General features: G+C 53.2%; 1 protein-coding gene across 12 annotated transcripts; it reads right to left on the reverse strand.

Annotated features, from left to right (window-relative positions):
- Nucleotides 1–246: 246 nt before the first annotated feature.
- On the reverse strand, nt 247–20185 carry LOC133469724 (SRC kinase signaling inhibitor 1-like). Of its 12 annotated transcripts, none has more exons than XM_061757138.1 (20): nt 20046–20185; nt 19773–19879; nt 16521–16771; nt 13582–13608; nt 10213–10390; nt 9791–9920; nt 9341–9518; nt 8082–8845; nt 7917–8006; nt 7739–7779; nt 7168–7191; nt 6794–6963; nt 6516–6691; nt 6188–6447; nt 5937–6084; nt 5607–5799; nt 4608–4869; nt 4382–4515; nt 4179–4313; nt 247–1833 (listed from the first exon to the last, which is right to left on the reverse strand). In XM_061757138.1, exons 2-20 carry the CDS (start codon nt 19792–19794, stop codon nt 1696–1698), a joined length of 3321 nt encoding a protein of 1106 aa, XP_061613122.1. In that variant the 5' UTR covers nt 19795–19879; nt 20046–20185; the 3' UTR covers nt 247–1695. The 12 variants fall into 12 exon arrangements, with proteins under 12 accessions (XP_061613122.1, XP_061613121.1, XP_061613128.1 ...); XM_061757137.1 differs by having other exon boundaries at nt 19773–19933; XM_061757144.1 differs by having other exon boundaries at nt 6188–6321; nt 19773–20054.
- Between the last annotated feature and the right edge of the window lie 256 nt (nt 20186–20441).

Here is a 20441-nt window from a genome sequence, read left to right on the forward strand (position 1 = left end):
GAAGCTCGCCGGCCGTGAAGGTAGGTTCGCGTGCAGATGCTCATCCGCCGAATACACGGGCTCGTCCGCTCATTGTTTGCTTCGTTCCGTCTTTCGAAAAAGACTTTGGGAAGACGACGTCACACGGGCGTTTGATTGTGCGAAGTATTTCGAGCTTTTTCTATTGTCACAAAACATCAGAAGAAGGACGTAGAAAAGCACAAGTTCGGGCGGCGTCGCGGGGGACCCACACGGCGAGCATCACAATTCACACTCCGCTTTTCCTTTTATTCCCACTCGGAAGGATTTAGAAAATTGGATCGAGCTGCACATCAGATAGCACGATACACTCAAGTTTTGACGACAGAGCGATGGCATAATGAACACGATGATCGTTGTTATCGTCGCTCCAAGTAGTCGGCGTGCACATGTCCACACTTTTCATGCCACTTTCATCTTACTCTTCTGACAAGGATTCTAATTCTGACGATTGAGAACATCAACTCCACGGAAGCTATAAGACGATCAACGTGCGGATGCGGCCGAAAACGGGCGGCGGGAAAAATTCAACATCTCTAAATCATCAAAATGATAATTTACACAATCCATGTGTGACGTGCGTAGAAAAATAGAAAACAAGTAGAAAACATAGATGGCCTTTGCCTTTTTTGTACAACAACATCCAACGGTTTGTCATTCGAAGTGACCGCCGACGGAAGACGGATGAAGAGGAGGTTAAAGGTCGGCTGACGACGCGGGCTCAGCTTCCTTCGATTTGAGCGAGCGGGCTGAAGACATTTCAAACTTTGAATGGCAAAATGTCATTTGGGAAGATCTAAAGGACATTTGGGGGATAAGACGAACACAAATGCATCCTAGTTTCCGTTTTGACAAAAGCGGCGGCGGCGGCGGCCTCCCGATGTCGCTGGCATCCACCGGCGGGATCGGGCAGCCATTTTGCAGTAGCACACACGTTGGCGTTTCCCACACACGGACGGACGCATTTGCCTGCGTCTCGGCAGTCAAGTTGTTTTCGCGAGTGGTCGGGATGATTTCTGCCCAATTTGAAGGGCGACGCATGCTGATTGTGCAACTGGCTCCTTTTCTACTAAGTTGTTTCTGTATTTCCGACAATCTCGTTGTCGAGATGACATTTGCGTTGGCCCGACACGAAACGTCTCTCTCGATTCCGGCCGAAATGCTTCAATCGTCGATCGCTTTTTGAGCACGGGAGCCGTTCAAACTACATTTGCGAAATTAGAAAACATTTGTTCCTCGTGTCTTTACCGTTATTGGTGGAACGATATGACGATGAGGCCGTGACTACAGACGAACCGTCGTGCAAATGATGTGAAATACCGCAGACGTCGTCCCGGCTGATCCGAACCGAAGGCGTCCTTCGCGCTTAGCGCACGCAGATGAGACGAGCGGGGCTCGGCGCCTCTCGCGAGGGCGTGCTTATTTTGTGGTTCTTTATTTTTAACGTTAGCGCTGCTAGCATGAGTGCTAGTTGGCTGAGTCTTGTCAAGAAGAAAAAGATGGAGAAGAAGAAGAAAGGCGAGGAGGGATTATTGCACGTTAGCATGAAGCTAATTCCAAACAAGGACACACAAGGAAAAGAAGCCATCTTGCATCCAGAAAAAAACCAAGAAAAAGCTGCGGCCAAGGGCAGACGGCCACCCTGGCCACCGCCCCCGTCGCACGCCACTGCGCGTTCTAGAAGTGGAAGACCTGCTGCTGGCTCCCCGGGAACGCTTTGACTTCCTCTTTGGATTTGCGTCCTCCTTGTTCCAGATGTTTGAGGCGCGCCGCCACCGTCGGACCTCTGACGGACGCCGGCGAACCGCCGACCGTCTGCGGGGGGGGGGGGCAACACAAACGCGGGCGTCACGTTAAACCCCAAAATGTACCTCAACGTTGCTGCCATATTGGATGGGGCGAGTAGTCACCGTTTCTTTTGCTAACGAACGATCTAACGCGTTACTCTTTCCTGACCGGTAATCGACGTCACGCAAGCGCAAGTCCCGTTTTCAGCGCGAGGACAAACGGCGCCTTCACTGCTGTGTCAGCCAAAGATTCGTTGTCCATTCTGTGCTGGCGACGATTTGAAGAAACGTTTGGCGTCGCGGCAAAGCGCCGGCAGCAGGTTGTGCTAAGCGGAGAGCTGCCGCCAACGCAGGGCGACCTCGCCACTCCAAGTTGGAGAAGTCGCTCGCCGAGTGTGTTGGAGAAGAAAGGGAAATTTGCTTTTCTTTCCCAAATTTGTTTCATTTAAAAAAAGATATATATTTTTTTGGTATCTTTATCAACCCCAAAAACACTTATTGGTGGTATAGCACGTCCTGTTCAAAACATTTTGAGGTTTAAAGAATTCCCCTCCCCTCGAATGCAGTAAAATGGGTGTCAAAGAGTCGTAGCGTTCCGCTATTGGCCAATTTCCTTTATCAAGGTAACTGACGTGCCAAAGCGGCCCAATGGGAAAAGAGGTTCGGATGCCCGCTTGGAGATCGGCGGCGCTTTCCACCCAAAGCCACACCGACACTGGACCACCGAGACGATTCGCCGACTTTGTGGCTAATACTATCAACTCCCGCGTGTAATAATTAAATAAAAACCAAACCAAAACAAACGTCCATACAAAGAACATTTCCCAGGACTAAAAGCGACTTGATTGTTGTTAGTTGCTTTGCAAACTTCTTTCATACTTTGCCAAAGAAGTCAGAAGGATTGACATTATGAGGACATTGAGCGCAATCGCCAAATATCAAAAGCATCAAAATGAGTTTCACGCAAGCGCGAGCGCTCCGTCGCACCGACATATTAATACGATTAATACTTCAATGTTTTACATCAAGAGAAACTGTCTCCCACTGGTAGACGTGAAGGATTCAATATTGAAATCAAACAAACAGTTCAAGATGAAATGTAAATCATTTTACATAAAAGTGAGATACAACTGAAGTGTACTTCAAAAAATACAGACAGGACTTGAAAATAAACCTAACGCAGCTATGCGTACGGCTGGTAGCTCAATTTAATGTTTGGTTTGATTTCTTGATGAAAATTGGATTGAATTCAGTAATTCTTTTGTGCACCACTAGAGGGAGCCCTCAAACCACCGGTGATGCTCCGATCACACTGAGAATGGCTGCCCGAAATCCTGTTCATCCGCAGTAATGCTTTGCACAGCAGATGAAAAGTTACATTGTACATTGTGTGTTGCTTTGCCAAATATTTCAATGAAGGACAGCCACGACGTTTGTGCACTTTTCACTTTTGGATTTGCGAAGTTCAGTCGCTTGACCTGCTTTATTGTACGGGGCAGATCTGCCACATCCAATATGGCGGACGCAGCGACACCCTGACCAGTTCAATGAGGGGGGTTGACGTATGTGCGTCTATTAGCGGTTATATACCGTATACAAAAGTCGACTAGTCCAGTGTTGCCCAACCTTCTTTGCACCGCGCGCCGGTTACGAGTCGGCCTTTTGCTCACGCGCCGGCTGTGGTGGTGTGCGTGCATGTGTGTGTGTATGGATATATTATAGACATGTGTGTGTATATGTATGTACACACACGTCGGTGGCGCGCCCGCTGCGGGGGTCGGAGTTGTCGGAGGCAGCCGGACCGGACCGGACCGCGGCTCCGTAGCTCCTCGATGAGAGCAGACTTTGAACTCCGCAAAAGTAGTTCTGCCCGTCGAGCGGCGACCTCCGACCCTAGTTTCTGTATCAGAGCGGACTCGGCTGCTGCGATGAAGCCGGATTTCCCGATGTAGTGTTGTTTCCTTCGCCGACGTTTCGTTCAGAAGGACAAATTGTTTTCAGCGGACGGAATGAGCTCAATGAGTTTATGAAACGATTTCGATCTTTGCGCTCCGCAAACGGAAGCGTTCTGCGCAGTCTCGACGCGCGGCTCTTGCCGCTCAATTTTCTCAATAAAACAAATTGACACGTGAATTGCAACACAACAGAAATGATCTAAATTGGTCATTCTTTCTCCGCGGTCCGCGGTCCGGTGGTTGGGGACCGCTGTACTAGTCGACTCCAGAAGGCCGTTTAGAGCGTGACGGATGACTGACTAATCCCGTTCCTGGTGTTGTCGTGCACTGATGCGCGTTTATTTTGAAGTCCTTCGAATTTCCGTGCCTGACTGAAAAGATCTGAATTCGCGCGACCCCGAACATTTACGAACGGTACCTCCTTCTCGATGCCGCCGCCGCCGTCGTAGTCGTCCCGAAGGCCCGACGGCGCCGCCGTAGGCGGCGTGGAGGCGGGGCGGGGCACTTCGTACGGCGTCCTCCTCAGCTTGACCGGCGCTTCGCCGTCCTCCATCTGTCGACGCGGCGCGGACAACTGCGTCAGCGAAAACCGACTCGGCCGCGAGGTCGTCGGTAGCTCACTTCGGTGCTCTTGTTGTTGACGCCGGCGGCGCGGTTGGCGGCGTGCGCCGACGGGAAGGTCCGGCGAGGCGGCGGCGGCGGCGGCGGAGACTTGGACGCCTTCTCCGCACGGCACCTGGCCACGGCCATGTCCGCTGGAGACGCGGAGAGGTGGTCGTCAGGGACAAATGGAATCCAAACAACAGACATCTTGTTTTGATTTTCAACAAATCTGTATCGGAGCTACCTGATCCTCGCGGGGGCGCCGCCCCCTCCACGCTGTTGAGCTTCTGCGCCGCCAGCTGCACTTTGCCCGCCGTCGGCTCGCCTGCGACGCCCACGAGGGGTTTGGGGGGCACGGCGGGTTTGGTGGCGGTCTTGGCGGCGAAGTCCAGGTCCGGGAGCGCCTTCAGGAGCTCGGCCTGCGTCGCCTCCAGCAGGCGGTTGATGTCCTGCGCGCTGAACTGCGTCAAGCTGGCGCGCTTCTCCTCCCAGTCGCGCTCCGCCGCCTGACGCGCGCCGTCATCACGTCACCATCATCATCATCATCATCATCATCATCATCATCAGCAGCAGCAGCACAACTTTCATGTCGTTACAAGTGGGGACCTAACCCCGCCTCAAATAGCGAAAATCCCTGATAGTGATGGCGACAAAGCACTACTTTGGTCTATATGTAGCGCCTCAACTCACTTCAACAAACAAACGGCGGTGCTTTGAGATTCAAGCTGAATTTGTTCCGTGACCAGCCTCGTCTTCGCCGTCAAAATGATTGGAAATGTTTTTGAATCAGGAAAAGAGCAAATATTGTACGTTAGGAAAACTGAGAGCAATATCAGAACGGCATTTTGAAAAAGTTGTTTGAGCCTCATGATTTGATGGTTCAATCCAATTCATTGTGTTGCTCCTTCTGGTGTGCCAGCCTTAACCACTGGGGGCAGTATACTACAGTCATTCAAACGAAGAACACTCGTGTAAGTGACTCAACTCAGTAAGATGATGTAATATTAGTTGGTTTTCGTAGAGGATAAAGAATATATGCCCGTGAGTATTGTTATATTATCTGTCCTCCTGTGTTGCTCTACCATTTGTGTTGCAATATCCGTTGTTTAACGGATTGGAAAACCGAGACTATCGATGCAAAATGTTAGCATGTAGCATGCGCAGTTGTAATTTTCTGTTTCGTTTCCGAGTAGAGGGTCCGAGAGAGACCGACAAAGATCCGTTATTTGGTCACGCCACTCACCAGTGTGACGTCCGCGGACACGTGCGCCTGCGCGTTGAGGCTCTTCTCAGACCCGACGCGACTTCTGAAGCTCACGGAAGGCGTCTTGTCTTGCTCGCCGGCACAGCCTGGCATCCAGTTGCCCGTCAGGCTGAGGGGAAAGCTCGTCTGCGATCGGCTGGGCGCGTCGTCCTGCTCCTTCTCGCTGGCCTGTCTGCACGAGGGGGGCGGGGACCACGGGTCAAGGGAAGGACAGGAAGTCCGGGAGGGAAGGAAGGAGGCAAGGAGGCAAGAAGAAGTGGCGGCAACTCGAGGAGAGGAGTTTTTTTTTTTTTGGGGACGTCTTCTTACCTGCGAAGCGAGCCGAGCGAGTCTCGGATGCTGTTGCAGCGTTGCAGCAGCGCGTCCAGACGGTGAGGCTCCTCCTTCAGGAACTTGACCGCCTCCACCTCCACGCGCAACACCACGCGCATCTTGCTCTGCAGGCCCGGGAACTGGCCTGGCGCACGGCCGCAACCGCGCCCGCAAGAAGACGACGTGGAGCAAGAGGAGAGGACTTGAGCAGATGTTTCAGGCAGGCGCTTGAACCCACCAGTACTCACTCTTGAGGCAGTCCAGCGTGTCCGCCAGCGTTTTGAGTTCTTGCGTCTTCTGCCGCAGGTCCAGCTGGCTCACCGGCGATCTCGGCCGCACGTTCGGCGACTCCTGCAGATTCTCTACCCAGCGCTCCAGGTCTCTGGCGGGGAGGTCAAAGGTCAACGGCAGGAGAGAATGAGAGAAGGAAGGAAGGAAATGAGAAATAAGGAAGGATGCAGGAAAATAAGGCAAGAAGGAGCAAGGAGTAAGGAAGGAGGACAGAAGACTGGAAAAAGGGAAGAAGGAAAGTAAGGAAGCGGAAAAGGAGAGCGGAAGTGAGGATGTAGTACTGACTGCAGCTGGTGCGCCAGCGTCTCCTCCTGGGTGAGATACTTGCGGCGCTCCTCCTCCACCAGGAGGCGCTGTCTCTGCAGAGGATCCTCATGAGTGCGCGCAGCGTCCAGCATCAGCACGCTCAGCTCCGCCTCCGTCTGCCTCAGCAGCGCCACCGCGCAATCCTGATTGGACAGCTGCAAACACACGCGCGCACTCGCTTTCACACACGGAGGCGGTCGTAGACGGCTGTCGAGCGACGGGCGCCGCCCCCAGCAGAAAGCCACGCGCGCGCACACCTGCATGTTGCGCAGCTGCGACAGTTGCGTACGCAGCACATTGGTGCTCTGCTGCAGGCCCAGCAGGTGGCGCTGCATCTGCGCGCGGGACACGTTCGGCGGCTGGCCGACGTCAGAGGGCGGCGGCGGCGGCGGCGGCATCAGCGCCAGGGGGCCCGACGGCGACGCGGCTGGAACACAAAAACATTCAAATGCAATGTTTGGGAGCCACGAAAATGAATGACAAAAAAATTAGAATAGTTTGAATTCATGCACACACACAAATATACACTCTAACACACACGCACAAAGACCCACACACACTCATGCACAGACACAAGCAAGCACACACACAAGCGTGCACACACGCCCGCCAAATGACAGTTGAAATGTACCTCTTTTTTTTTTAGCACGTCCAGCTAGAACAAGAAGCATGAGCAGCAGTTACATGCTAGCAGCCTGGGGGGCAGGGGCACACGGGCGGGTCGGGTCGGGGAGGGGGGCTCGGGTTCCGGTGCAATATAAGTGAGCATTTACAAGCTAGCAGTAAGCGCTTGCATACTGACAGCCGCAGATAAGAAGAGATACGCCAGCGCAATGTAGCATCCCGACGTGCCTACATGACGGCCATGTTGGGAAGGTCGATGTCAGGTTTACATTTTTGTCAACGCCGAAGTATGTGTTATCAATACATAACATTTGGGGGGAAAAAAGCCCCAAAAATATTTGTACCTGTGAAAGGTTAATCCCAGTTCCACTGTTGTAATCGTACGTGCAATGTAGGCTAAGCGCAACGTGCCGGGGATCCTTGTTCTTTCGGCTTTCTTGCGTCCACAAATGTGGAGTACACTGACGACTTTGACCTCCCTCCTCATTTAGCTAGAATATCTGTGCTGACAGCAGTTAGCAACTACGAGCTAACAACATTGAGCGGCAAAGCGCTAGCAGCTCCGTTCCGTTACTTACGGTCGGTCCCCGAGCCATCGCTGGCTGACTCCGTTTTGTCCCTGCCGGGAGACACAAACGGGACGGGTGAAGGGATGGAAGCAGAGAGAGAGAGAGAGAGAGAGAGAGAGAGAGAGAGAGAAAGAAAGAAGCAAGCAAGGAAGGAAGGAAGGAAGGAAGGAAGGAAGGTGTGACTTACGGGCTGTGGTCTTCGGGCGCTCTGCTGAGAACTCGCTGCAGGAGGCCGGTCAGGCTGGCGATCTGCTTCTCCATCACCTCCATGCGCTCCCTTCACACCGGCGCACATCCTCATCATCCTCATCCTCATCATCATCATCACCACCATCAAACCTCTTCACCTCACCTGGTTTCTGTCTCGTCTCCTCTGACCCCGTCGACGTCCCCTCCTGCCACTGCCGCCATCAGGCACAGCTGCTCCGAGGTCAGCCCGCGACTTCTCGGGCTGTCGCCGCCCGCGGACGACACGAGCGAGTCGCGCCGTCGCTCCCCCCTGGCGGGTGAGCCGCGGGACGGCAGGGTGCCGGCGTAGGCGTCGCGCGCGTCAGGAATATTCTGTGGCGAGGAAAGCGCCGGCACGCGCAGACCCACGGCCAACACGGACGCCGCGTAGGTGTCGTCGTAAAGGGTGCCGCCCGCTCGGTAGAGGCCGCCGCCCTCCATCAGGGAACACACCGCCGCCCCGCCCGGTCCCCGCCGGTACAACGAGCCGTACGGGTCGGCGCGGCCGGGGAGCGGCGAGCGCGGCGCCCCGGCGAGCCCCACGCGGGCGTCCAGGCTCAGAGAGTAGGGGTCGGCGTAGACGCCACCCCCCCCGCGCTCGTCGGCCCGCAGCAGCATCACGCCACGGGCGCCGCCCGCCTCCTCGTCCGGCTTCACGTCGCGCCGTTCCAAGATGGCGCCGGAGGAGGCGGCGAAGGCCGGCGACGCGGCGCGCCGCCGCCCCGCCGCCCCGGCGTACGAGGAGGGACGGACGCCGCCCCCGCCGAAGAGGAAGCGCGTCCTCGACGGCGAGCCTTGAGGCGGCGAGGACGAATGCGGCGAGGGCGTGGCCGGCGCGCCCAGGCGCTGGCCGGGGGGTGAGTCCTGGGGGGCGTACACCATCTCGCGCTGGGGGGCCACAAAACAAACGACGCGCCTGTTAGACCGTATCCTAGCAACCTGGAAGTCACATGACCAACAGGGAGGAGGAATGGAGGAGAGAAGGAAGGAAGGTGGTAAGGATGGTAAGAGGAGGAAAGGAAGGAAAGACGGTACTAGTGAAGGACAGAAGGAACGAAGGAGGGACTGAAGGAAGGAGAAGAGGAAGGAATGGCGACGTGAAGAAAGGAGGGATGAATTAGGGAGTGAAGGAACGGAAGAAGGAAAGGAGGGAAGGAATGAACGGGAGGGAAGGCAGGAGCGATGGCAACACGGAGGTAAGGAGGGAGGGAGGATGAAAGAAAGTAAGGTAGGATGAGGTGAAGGAAAAGTGAAGGAAAGTGAAGAAGGAAAGGAGGGAAGGAAGTTGCCGAGGCTGACAGCGAAGCCGGCGTCTGCACGTCAACCGCAATCAGACCTTCCGGAGTATTCCTTTCCTTTCCGTTTCTCCTCCTCGGCACTCACCCTGAGGTCGCCGTTGGCCAGCAGGCGCGAGTCGCGGTGTCCCGGGTGCGTCCCGTAGACGGCGGGCTCCTTGCAGTAGATTTTCACCACGCAGCGGTCGCGAACGTCCCGCGGGTCCTCCAGCTCGTAGAAGACGTTGCGGCTCTCGTCTTTGATCAGCAGCGCCGTGCTGGGAGACCTGCAGACACGGGACCTTCCTCAAGCGTCCGCTGGAAAAATGTCGTCGGAAATTCGCCAACGGAGTTCGGAATCATTCGCTCATTCGTTTCTCCCAAATCACGACAGAGGAACTTTTCTACGGCGGACTATCCAGCCCAAACGTTTCACGGCGAAACGGTGAACCCGACGCTCCGTCACGACGAGGGACTCGAGTCGCATCGCGGGATACGTCGAGCAAACGGCAATACGGCAAGTCGCCATCGCGGCGTGCCGGGCGAGGACGGGCGCTACCTGAGGGTCGCCATGGTGAGCCTCTGCGGGAACATGTGCACGATGAGCGCCCGCAAGGTGTCCAGGCTGCCCAGCTCGTGAGTCAGGTGCACGCGGCGAGTCTCCTCGCCCAGCTGCAGGAAGAGCACGCCTGCGCACACGCCGGGAAGGAGAGAAGAAAGGAAAGGAGGGGGGGGGGGGCGGAAGGAAGGAAGGAAGAAGGAAGGAGGACAGGACGGAAGCAGGCAAGAAAGAGAACGGAAAGAGCGGACTGAACCGAGGAAGGACACAACGAAAGGAGGAGGAATAGAATGAAGGGCGGAGAGAAAGAACCAGAACCAGGGACGAAAGGCAGGAGGGAAAGAAGGATGGAAGGAAGGGGGTTGGGTTCTCCATGAGTCAGCACCGGCGTTCCCTTTGGCGGACTTTGCGGCGGCGGCGACCTGGCGTGTGCAGCTTGGCCGGGTTGGCGGAGGAGCGGGCGAGCGGGAGACTCTGGCGCAGTCGGTCGGCGCGGCTGAAGCCGCCGGGGACGTCGCGGTCCGCCATGACGCCCGGACGCTCGCGAGGCGAGAAGGAAACTCGGCCGTTCCGCGTCGGGCTGGGGCGCGGCGTCCGACTCTGCCGCCGCCACAACGACAACATCGAAATCACGTCGCGTTACTCGGGCGAAAATCATTCGCTCCTTCCCCAAACCGCTCGAGCGAGATTTTCGTATCGTGGACCAAGATAGCGCCGACGAGCTTCGGAGGGAAGCGAATGATTCCGGACAAGCGTTCATCATTTCATCTGCCGATTCACCAAGCAGCAATTTGTCGATGGTCGACTTCAGGGCTGAAACGATGAATCCAATACTTGCGACTCATCACTACGGAGCGGACGCCCGCGTAGTCGCCATTCAGCGCCGACCGACTCGCGTATTGGCAGATTTCTTCCCCCCAATTTATTTTCACTTTTTTTATTGGCGGTATCCCCCCCATTTGGTTTGGCTTGGGGTTCAAAAAAAAAAAAACAGCGGGTGTCCACCGTATCGGGATTTTTGAAAGGCCAAACAAGCAGAAAGTCGACAGTCGGTCGTCTTTTTTGAGAGCACCGAGACAGAGCGCAAACAATTTGGGGACGCCCGCGCCGATTCGATGCGAAGAGGGGGCCGCAGATATTGGATTTGGATCCATTTGCAACTGGTCAAGTTGACGTCTCTGTCTGCCGCGGCTTCACGTTAGTTCAGTTCCCACAAGAATCCGCCTTTCGGACTTTTCAGTCAATCCACTCATTTCATTAAAAGCCGTATAATATATGGCCGGCGTCGGTCAGAATCGCTTTTCAGGAAAACCCCAAAACAATTGTTGAGCCTTTAACGATGCATCGTCAAACATTTTCAACACGTAATTTTGCAAAATAACAGCCCCATGTGGGAACTGATCAATAGCGTCCATTTGAGAAAATGGAGGACATTTCCGAGGTTTCGGCCTTAAAGTGACGATGAATAGCGATGAGCGAGGAGGGAACCGGTGAATGGTTCCAAACACACGCGCGCGCGTCTTCTTCTTGGTGCCCGTCGCGCGGCGATTTTCCCAGCTGCCCCATATCAGCTGGCGAGCGGCACGAAGAGTCGATAAATCCTGGAAAGCCGCTAAAGTTCTTGCCGGCTGCAGTCGGGGGGCGGCCGAAAGCCACGCGCTCGGTCTTGTTGCCATGGTTACGTTCACACACAATTCTTGGCCCTCACGTGAAGGCGCTGGGCGCGGTCATCAGCAAAACCACGCAACATCCTTTACTCATTTGCGACGCCATCTGAGGGAGCGCACGTTCGTCTTGTGTGTGCGCGCGCGCGCGTGCGTGCATTTTTTGATTTTTCCGAGCGGGTCCCGCGGGATGGGAGCGACTCGCACGATTAATCAGGCGATCGGGCAGGAGCGGGAGCCGATTAAAAGGTCGCGGGGGGAGCGAGGGATCGGGATTGTGCCAAATTGTGTCTTTGGATTGGGAGGGAACGGGATCGATGTCTGTGGGAGCCTGAGGGGGAGGAGTCAACATCCACTCCCGTGCCTTCAGCCTTCAGTGCAGTACCACATTTTGCCACAACATTTTGCCGGGCAGCACTGAGCTCTACTGGAGGACATGCAGTGTAATTCAAAGCAAGAAGAAAAACAATGTATAAAACTACGAGTAAAACAAACTAAGCATCCATTTTCCGTCGCGCTTATCCTCCTGACGGGTCACGGGTCACGGGTCACGGGCCTGCTGGCGCTTATCCCAGCGATCTTTTGGGCACATCTCAATGAACAACCATTGGAACTCACATTCACACCTACGAGAAAGTTAGAGACGAGAACGTGCAAACTTCACACAGGCGGGGCCGGATTTGAACCCGCAACCTCAGAACTGTGAGGCAGATGCGCTATCCGGTCGCCCACCGTGCCTCCCGTAAAACAGACTATAACACTTATTTTTACTGTATTAAATAATTGGCTCGATAATTACGATTTAAGTAATTATAAGTCATACAATCAAAAAATAGCATTATGAACAGTGTTGCATAATTTAATGACTGAAGTTACACAATTGTAAACTGTCATTAAATTACAGTTGGTGACGTTTGCAAAAGTGCCACAAAAGTTAGTTTTTTTCTCCGTATGACGCCCTCCTTCTAAAGCCCACGCTTGTGATTGGCTCTCTCTGGTCATGTGTCATTCTCAAACATGAGCTACTTTTGCAAGTACGCCCTCCGAGCGCCCCCTTGTGGTGCAATCCATTAGTTTCGCTGAGACTTTGACAAGGGTAGACTCCAAACGTATAGTGGAACTTTTCAACACATAATACACCTTCTTTACGATGTATTGACTTTTCATCATGTTTTGCTATTAGTTTGTTATTTCAATCCAATCCAATCCAATCCACTTTATTTAGAATTTAAACAAAGTGCTGTACAATGCATAATAAATAAAAACACAGCAACAAATACAAAAGAAGGATAAAAACAATAAAATAAAACAGAAGTAGGTCAAATCGACAAAGTAAAATGCGCTGCCCACACAACACATATACATCACATGAGACCCGCTAGCTGGTGTTAAAAGCCCGAAATGTTCTAAGCAAGGCTTTAAAATGAGACAAAGATGAGGCTGGTCTGACGTGGCGTGGCAAAGCATTCCGGTTTTGGAGCCGCAGCGGCAAAAGCCGGTTCGCCTCCAAGTTCTCTGTCGCTCAGCTGACCCGAGAGAACGTCGGGTACGATGGGGCGAGGCCGGTCGAGGCTTTAAAAGCAAATCCAACAATGTTGAAATGAATCGTAGCACGAAGCTAAAATGCTCATACGTTCTTGTGCCAGTTAAAAGAGGAGCTGCAGCGTTTTGAGGCAGTTGCGGGCGAGCAACGGAGGACCCCGTAAGCCCCGGACTGTAGGTAGTGCATTGCAGCAAAGACGCTGCGACGGCTGTGCAAAATGCCGTACGGTCGCGACAAGGGAACTGGGAGTGTATCAAAAAAAGTCAAACATTTCAAAAATGCTTGCTTTTTCCATGATGTGTATTGGTAGCACACGCTTTGGCATTGGCAGAAAAAGCTAAGCTCGTGAAAATCGGGCGAGAAATGAGCAAGTTCATTTCAACGTCCGCACGTGGAAGTCGACCCTCCTAACATGGCCGCCGCGTAGGCACGCTGCTCGGCCGCGACACGACGGTGAGCTGGCGTGTGGCGCGAACAGGACGAAGACCACGATGAAGACGACGCACAATGGAATGTACTCCCGGAAGAAGCGAGATGATGGAGAAAGAAAGAAAAAGAAATGGATAAAGAAAGAAAGTGCTGACCTTGAAGCTCCAGTAGTTAGCTTGTTGCTGAGGAACGAGAAGAAGGAGGAGCACAAAGTCAACAACTTTTCATTTGTCTTCCCAAAAGTTGAGTAGTAGTGCGAGAAGTACTCGTACTCGTAGCTGCAGTGCACGGGTCACGCCATATGAGCATTTATGCAAAATCCAACTAGTGCGTTGATTTCTCAACGTACTAGTGTGCTCTTTGTCCCCACTAGTAAGACAATACAGTGTACTAGTACAGTAAAGCGACTCGAGCACACTAGTCTTACTAGTAATGTGTTTTTTCATGAATGCCTTCCACTACTGGATGACTTTTCTGCACACTCGGAGAACAACAAGTACACACTAGTGGAAACAACTAGAACACAATCATTCGGTGCAGTGATTCTTGATTGGCTACCGGAACATTTCAACTCCCAATCAGGAAGAGAGCGGCGACGCCCGACCGGTTGTTGCCGTCGAAAATAAAGCGCTGCCTCGAGATGAGAGTTGAACTTGTTCTGTCACCACACTTGTACCTCAAATCGCGAGCGCCTCCGCAAAAAAGCGACAACACATTTCGTCATGACAGAAATAGCCCTCAGTAATGTTGCACTTCATAAAAACACAGACATTAAACACAATCAAAAAATCCGTTGAACGGCCATCGCGCCGCTGCCCGCCTTGGCCACCTGGGGGCGCTACAAGAAGGACCGACGGATCGACTGTAAATCGTCTCAGCTGCTCGAAGACGATTAAGAAAATATGACAGAGTACTGTTATATTGGACGTCTAAATGCCTCGCTGCACCGTTTGTGTTTCAGTATCACTTACGTGCTTGTTTTAAATGCAAAGCCTGTCACTTTCTTCATTGTATATTTAGTACGACACTAAACTTCAGCTGGGAGTGGCGACAAATCGTTCAAGCCTCTTTTTTTTTTTTTTTTTTTTTTTTTGGAACAATTCAACGATTTGCCTCCACGCAGCACTCATATTTCAAGTTTGCGCTCACGCGTCGAAGCAAAAAAATTGGCTCGACGACGGGGCTCGTATCTGGAGAAACTCGTAAGTCGGGTCACTCGTATCTCAAGGCAGATCAGACTGTGCAGATCAATAAAATAAAGAATCCCTTTTCCTTCCAAAACAAGACAGGCCTGGCCTGTAACATCGCAGCAACAAATGTAAAAGCAGGCGTTTGCAAACGTTTGATTTTGAAAAACACAAAGATCATCAAATCAGTCTGCGCTCATGGAAGAAAGAAAAGAAAATGGATTTGGCCAATTTGGCCTCTTAGATGATCAATTCATGATCCAAATAGCTGTCGATTCATTGATTGATCATTGTTGTTGTTGATTTTGATGGAAAGCGGGAGGCATGCTCCAACGGGTCACGTTGTCGTCACGTGTGTACCCCGCTTAACACGCTGGCAGGAAGTGACATCATTCCCACTGGGCTTCCGCAAACACACCGGCAGCCATCTTTGAACACACCCTTCCTCCTCCTCCTCCGCGGCCGCACACACGTGCGCACGCGCACACGTGCTCCCGCCCGTGCGCGAAGATGATGTCACCGCGGCAACACGCATATCTGTCCACACGCGCGCACGCGGCGCTCGAGCGCGAGTCGTCAACACAACGGCGGCGCCGCAGAGGAGCGGCTGTTCTCCTGCGAGGATGAGCGGAGACGGTTACCGTGGTTACCGGGCAAGCGCGCCTGCGGCATCCCGAGTCTTCCTCCCTCTTCGTCGTCCGCTCGCTCCATTTTGTTTCGTTCCGGCCGCCCGCTGTGCGATTCCCACGACCGAGGACGTGCCGGAGTTCCTCCTCGTCGGCGCGGCGGTGGCGATCCGCATCCCGCTCGCCCCCCGCCCTCCTCTCTCTCTCTCTCTCTCTCTCGGCCGTCCCTCACCTCTGACAAAAGCCCCGCCCCCTCACGCGTCCCTGCCGACGCAATCTCTCCGCCGTTCGCGCGCACGCTCTCCAATCACACGATGCCAATCGGATAACGCCAATTATTGAACGTCAATTACGTCACATCAACAGGCCCTCACGTGACGCTAATATGCCGGCACGCTCCTTCACGTAACGCCAACCCGTCTTCACCGAACGCCAATCGTGGAATGCCGACGCGCCATCGTGGTGAGGCCCCAAAAAACGATCACAATATATTTGTTCATCGTTTTCAAGCACCTGTACTGAAAGCTGAGAGGAAACAGATGAACAAAGACAAATATTTTTGGAATTTATTCAAATGTAGAAGAATAGAAAACAACACATCAAGCTCATTTTTGTAAGTGTATTTACATGTTCGATTTCAACGTTCGTGGCTTTATTTTGGACGCTTTGAGTGGTTTGAGTTTTTCTTCCGCAGGACGGCGGACATGACGCGAACGCTGGCGTCTCTCTCTCGCTTTCAGATTTGACCTTACGCAACTTGCCGCTCTTTTATTTTAGGATTTCATCGCATATAAAAAACAAAAGTGTGTCCGTAGGTCAAATGACCTTGACTAATATGTTGTTCTTATTCTCCAATATCTTAATATTTAATCATTCATGATGATCATTTATGTGAAGACACTGATCATGTTACAGATTTCTCACAATAATTAGGAAATTGATCAATATCAATATGCCATAAAGCATTTGATCACTTCTACAACATTCCTAGGAAATCACAATGTCTCATGGGCAGTGAGTTAGAACACCACGACGGCGACCCCTGCAGGCTTCTCCAACTTGTATGCCAAGTGCAGCAATGTCAAGTCCTGTGTTGTTGTGCACTTGTATCGTGGCATTGCATACTAGTAGCGTACGGAAAGCCGTTGAAACGTTGATTCCGCATCCTTCAAATAACATCTTACAGTCGCACTAGTAGGCGAATTGTCTTACTAGTGAGCACTAGCGAACGGAACTTAAGGTGGATCTCAAGTGCCGTCAGTGTCGTCACGACGACCGTACCTGTCGTCCTCGAGCGGCGCCCCCGAGCGACGAGCCCCCGGTACTGCCGCGCATCTCGTCGGCGAAGACCACGTCGGCCCGGCGGACGCCGTTCGGGGCCTCCGGGCTGCCGGCCCCCGCCGACTTGCGCCGCCGGTCCGGCGACGGCGACATCGACGTCGACGTCAACGCCCCGCCGCCCAGCGGGCGGTAGTCCCGGGGGAACTCGACATCGCTGGCGGAGATCATCGGATTCCTTCTCTTCTCTTGACCTGCGAGAGGAAGGAGGTCAGAGGTCAAAAACGCAGGAAGTCTAAGGTAGCGCTTACACACACACACACACGCATACATACACAGACGCACACACAGACTAACACACATGGACACAATGAGACAAAGATGCACACGAACACACATGCACCAACACACTTCTAAACACACGAAGATGCGCACACACACACATATGCACAGACACAAATACACAAACAGAGACAGTGAAACACACACACACACGCACGCACGCACACGCACACTTCCCGTGCTCACCAAAGCAATTAGCCAATCAGAGTAAGCCATGATGTTTAGCTTAACCTCTCCTAGCCTTGATCTACTCGTCATCACGTGACCCGATTGATGTTCGATCTCGTTGCTCGTCGAGCGCCGACTGCTCAGCGTGACGCATATTGCGAATCCCCTTGAGGCCAAGCGTCCACACACACACACACACACACACACACTCGCGCACTCAGCCGCCGTCCGTTTGCTTTCACGGCTTGATGGTAATCCGCCGCAGCGCGAGCCGCGCGTTTCCCGACGGGAGGAGGAGGCAAATGTTCAAGTGTCCTTGAACTCACCGCCGGAGCGCGAACGCCACACTGAGCGCCTTCACGTCTTCGGCTGACAAACGTCGCCGTCGGCGGCTCTCAAAATAGCCTCCCGCTACATCATTGACGTGGTATTCTTTGGAAAAACATCCGCGGGCTGGCGTGCCGATAAAACTTCTCCTCGTAATCCCATGAGCTCCCTACTTTAGCTTTGGAACGAGTTTTCACATATCCAAATTAGAAAGCCAATGTTTTGGAGACGATGGTCCTATTTCATGAAAGCGCCGTTGAATCGTTTTGGATTTGATGTCAGCGTCGCTTCGAGATTAGGCGCGGAATCTCGGCTCGTCACAACGAGGGCGAGAAATGGAAATGTGGAAAATGTTCCTTTGTGAGAGTTTGAGAAGCGCGCCTGCAGCATTTCATCCCCCGTCGGATATTTGCAAATTTGCCGATTCGTGGTTTTGTTTTTTTTAACCTAACAGCCATTATTGGCTGAAAAAGTCTCCTGTTCGCTGTCTTTGCGCTCAGGCCAAAAATGAATGACTTTGCTGCATTGTTGGTGTTGAGGAACTATGTTAAGGTGCGCTGAGGAGTTTCATGTAGACACAAATGCTGCCTTACCACCCTCTTGTGAAATCTAAAGGAAATGATCAACATTCTTTGGGGGGCGTTTTCTCTATCCTCATCAAGGATCGCTCGCTGTACGACGGTACGCATCCGTCACAGTTATTCTGCGCACAGCCACTCGGGGGCATAATGTCCGAGGTTCCTTAAGTCCACCGTGTGAGGGAGTGACGTCCCTTAAAGAAAACTCAAGCGTAGGCTGCCCCTCCGCAGCCGTGGCGACGGTCCATCAAAAGACTTTGATTAGCTGCCAAAGAGGCGGCCGGCCCCGCTTCCTGCGGTGAACACGTGACGGCGGCTCAGGATTGAATCCACGCCGTCACTAAAGATTCCACGTGAGCGCACGCTCGTCGCTAAATGGGGCGCCGCGTCCGAATCTCTTCGAGTTCCCGGCGGCGGCAGATTGGAATTGAAAGATTTCTCTTCAAAGAGAATATTTGAGGCGGGCGGGCGGGCGGCGACAGTTGAGAGTCACTTGGCGCGCGCAATCTACTCGAGGAAATTACAAAGAGCAATCACGTGAGCGACAAGCTTTCATCTTCTGCCAACGAACGCTCCTTCACGAAGCCGATGCAACGCCGAGCCGCCTTCATGTGGCGGCGCCACATCTGCAAGTGCGCGACTGGCGCACACTTGACGCCGGAACGCCGCCTGACGGGAAGGAGCGGGTCGGGGCGCTTTCTCCTTGCGGCGGCAGCATGAAGGCGTTTGGCGGCGGCGGCGGCGCCCCTCCCTCGCCGCCTCTTTAATCCTCTCTGGCAGAGAATGAAGCGTTTCTATCCCTCGCTCCACTTTTCCTCCTCCTCCTCCTCTCCTCTTCTTCTTGTTCTCTATCTGGGCGCCGCACACGAGTCCCCAGTGAAACCGAACCCCCCCCCCCCCCCTCCCACGCAACTTTGGCCCCCTCCCCCTTGCACCTCGCTTGCCGCCTTTTGCGATGTCGCAGTCTTCCTGCCGCTGCCCTTCTTTCCACGCGCTCGGCGGCGGCGGCGGCGGAATCGGCATCCACCAATCAGAGACAGCCGCACGCAGCGGGACGCCAGATCCTCGCCGTCCGGATTCGACGCTCGCCGACTTTTGGCAACGTGACGTCGCTCGAGTGCCGCATACTGACTCAAGTACTTTGTAGTACGAAAAGGACCCGTAATACCTTGAGTATCACCAGTACAAATTGGAGGCTTCGCCACACTGCCAATAGCAACAACAGTACTGCATCACTACGAAGAGAAGTAACAGTACCGACAGTACCTAAATAACGCTAACAGTACAGTAGTATTTCATTAGTAATAATAGTACTAATAGCAACAGTGGTACTACACTAGGACTAATAGTAGCTGCCGTAGAGCAACAAAACACTACGACGTATGGAAAGGCAACATTAGTATTAACAGTACTAATAATGACAATAGTCCAGAGAGTAACGATATTGCTAATAGTGTCAAAATGTTACAAATAATCAAACTATATATAATAAATATGGATTTCTGGGCGATGCCCGTTCAGTTGTCAGAATACAATTGCGAGAACCAATTCCTCGGCCGCTTAATTCACAAAAAATGAATACAATAACTTCTTTTTGGGTGCCTTAACCCTGACAACAATAAATGCGACTCATAGACCGAATATTTGACTTTGGGTTTGAGAATTTGTCAACAGACACAAATTGGTCGATGATTTTTGGTTCGTTTGAATGTCATCATCTTTGCTGCATGTTGTAATGCGCATTCCAAAAATATCGGCACGGCTCGCTCGGTGACGTCACGTGCCGCCGAGCGCTCGCGAACCGCCGCCGAAGTTCAGAATAGCTGCGCGGGCTACATGCCTGGGAAGGACGAGTTGCCCATTCCGAGTGCGCCTCCTCTTCCTCACGCCATCATCATCATCGTCGTCGTCGTCTTCGTCGTCGTGGTCGCCGCCGAGGCAGCGCGTCTGCGAGCGGACGATGGGTAAAGTCGTCCTCGTTTTTTTAATGGGTGCCCCCGCCTCTTAAAGGGCCGACACCCCGCCATCCGCACATGCAAAGTGCGCGTGAGTGACTTCGAGCGACGGCGCTCATAAATGATGAATTTCCGCAAAACCGTGTCGGCGCTCTCACCTCCGCTGAAGCAAAAACGTCCGTGACGTCACCGTGGCGCAGTCGGCGACTGCCGATGGCATCATAGATCACATGACAGGAAGAGGAAGTAGAGCAGCGACATCAGCGTCAAACCTGAAAAATAAAGGGCTGAGCGGGGGGGGGGGGGCGGGGCCAAGGTGAGCGGAAGTGAGGTCATCGCCACGTCGTCAAACTCGTCGACTGCATCCAGCCAATCAAAAGACACTTCGTTCGCCTTTACGGCGCACTTGTTCACTTGTTGTACACGTTCAACACAAAAGGTTTCCTCAACATGGCCGAACCTAACCACTACTGGACACCTATACTACTAGGGACTGGATCAATTTTATCTCTCTTTATCTGTCTACCGAGCTACCTAGCTGTAGCATCTCGGTT

This window comes from Phyllopteryx taeniolatus, chromosome 19 (genome assembly GCF_024500385.1).
Source record: "Phyllopteryx taeniolatus isolate TA_2022b chromosome 19, UOR_Ptae_1.2, whole genome shotgun sequence".
NCBI classification, from domain to species: domain Eukaryota; kingdom Metazoa; phylum Chordata; class Actinopteri; order Syngnathiformes; family Syngnathidae; genus Phyllopteryx; species Phyllopteryx taeniolatus.

Coding starts and splice junctions, on each gene's coding strand:
- LOC133469724 (XM_061757138.1), bottom strand. CDS start 19,794: ATGGGCAACTCGTCCTTCCCAG. Junction 7,192..7,738: donor CGATGGCTCGGGGACCGACC/GTAAGTAACGGA, acceptor TTCTTGTTCTAG/CTGGACGTGCTAAAAAAAAA. Junction 6,448..6,515: donor ACGCTGGCGCACCAGCTGCA/GTCAGTACTACA, acceptor CCCTTTTTCCAG/TCTTCTGTCCTCCTTCCTTA.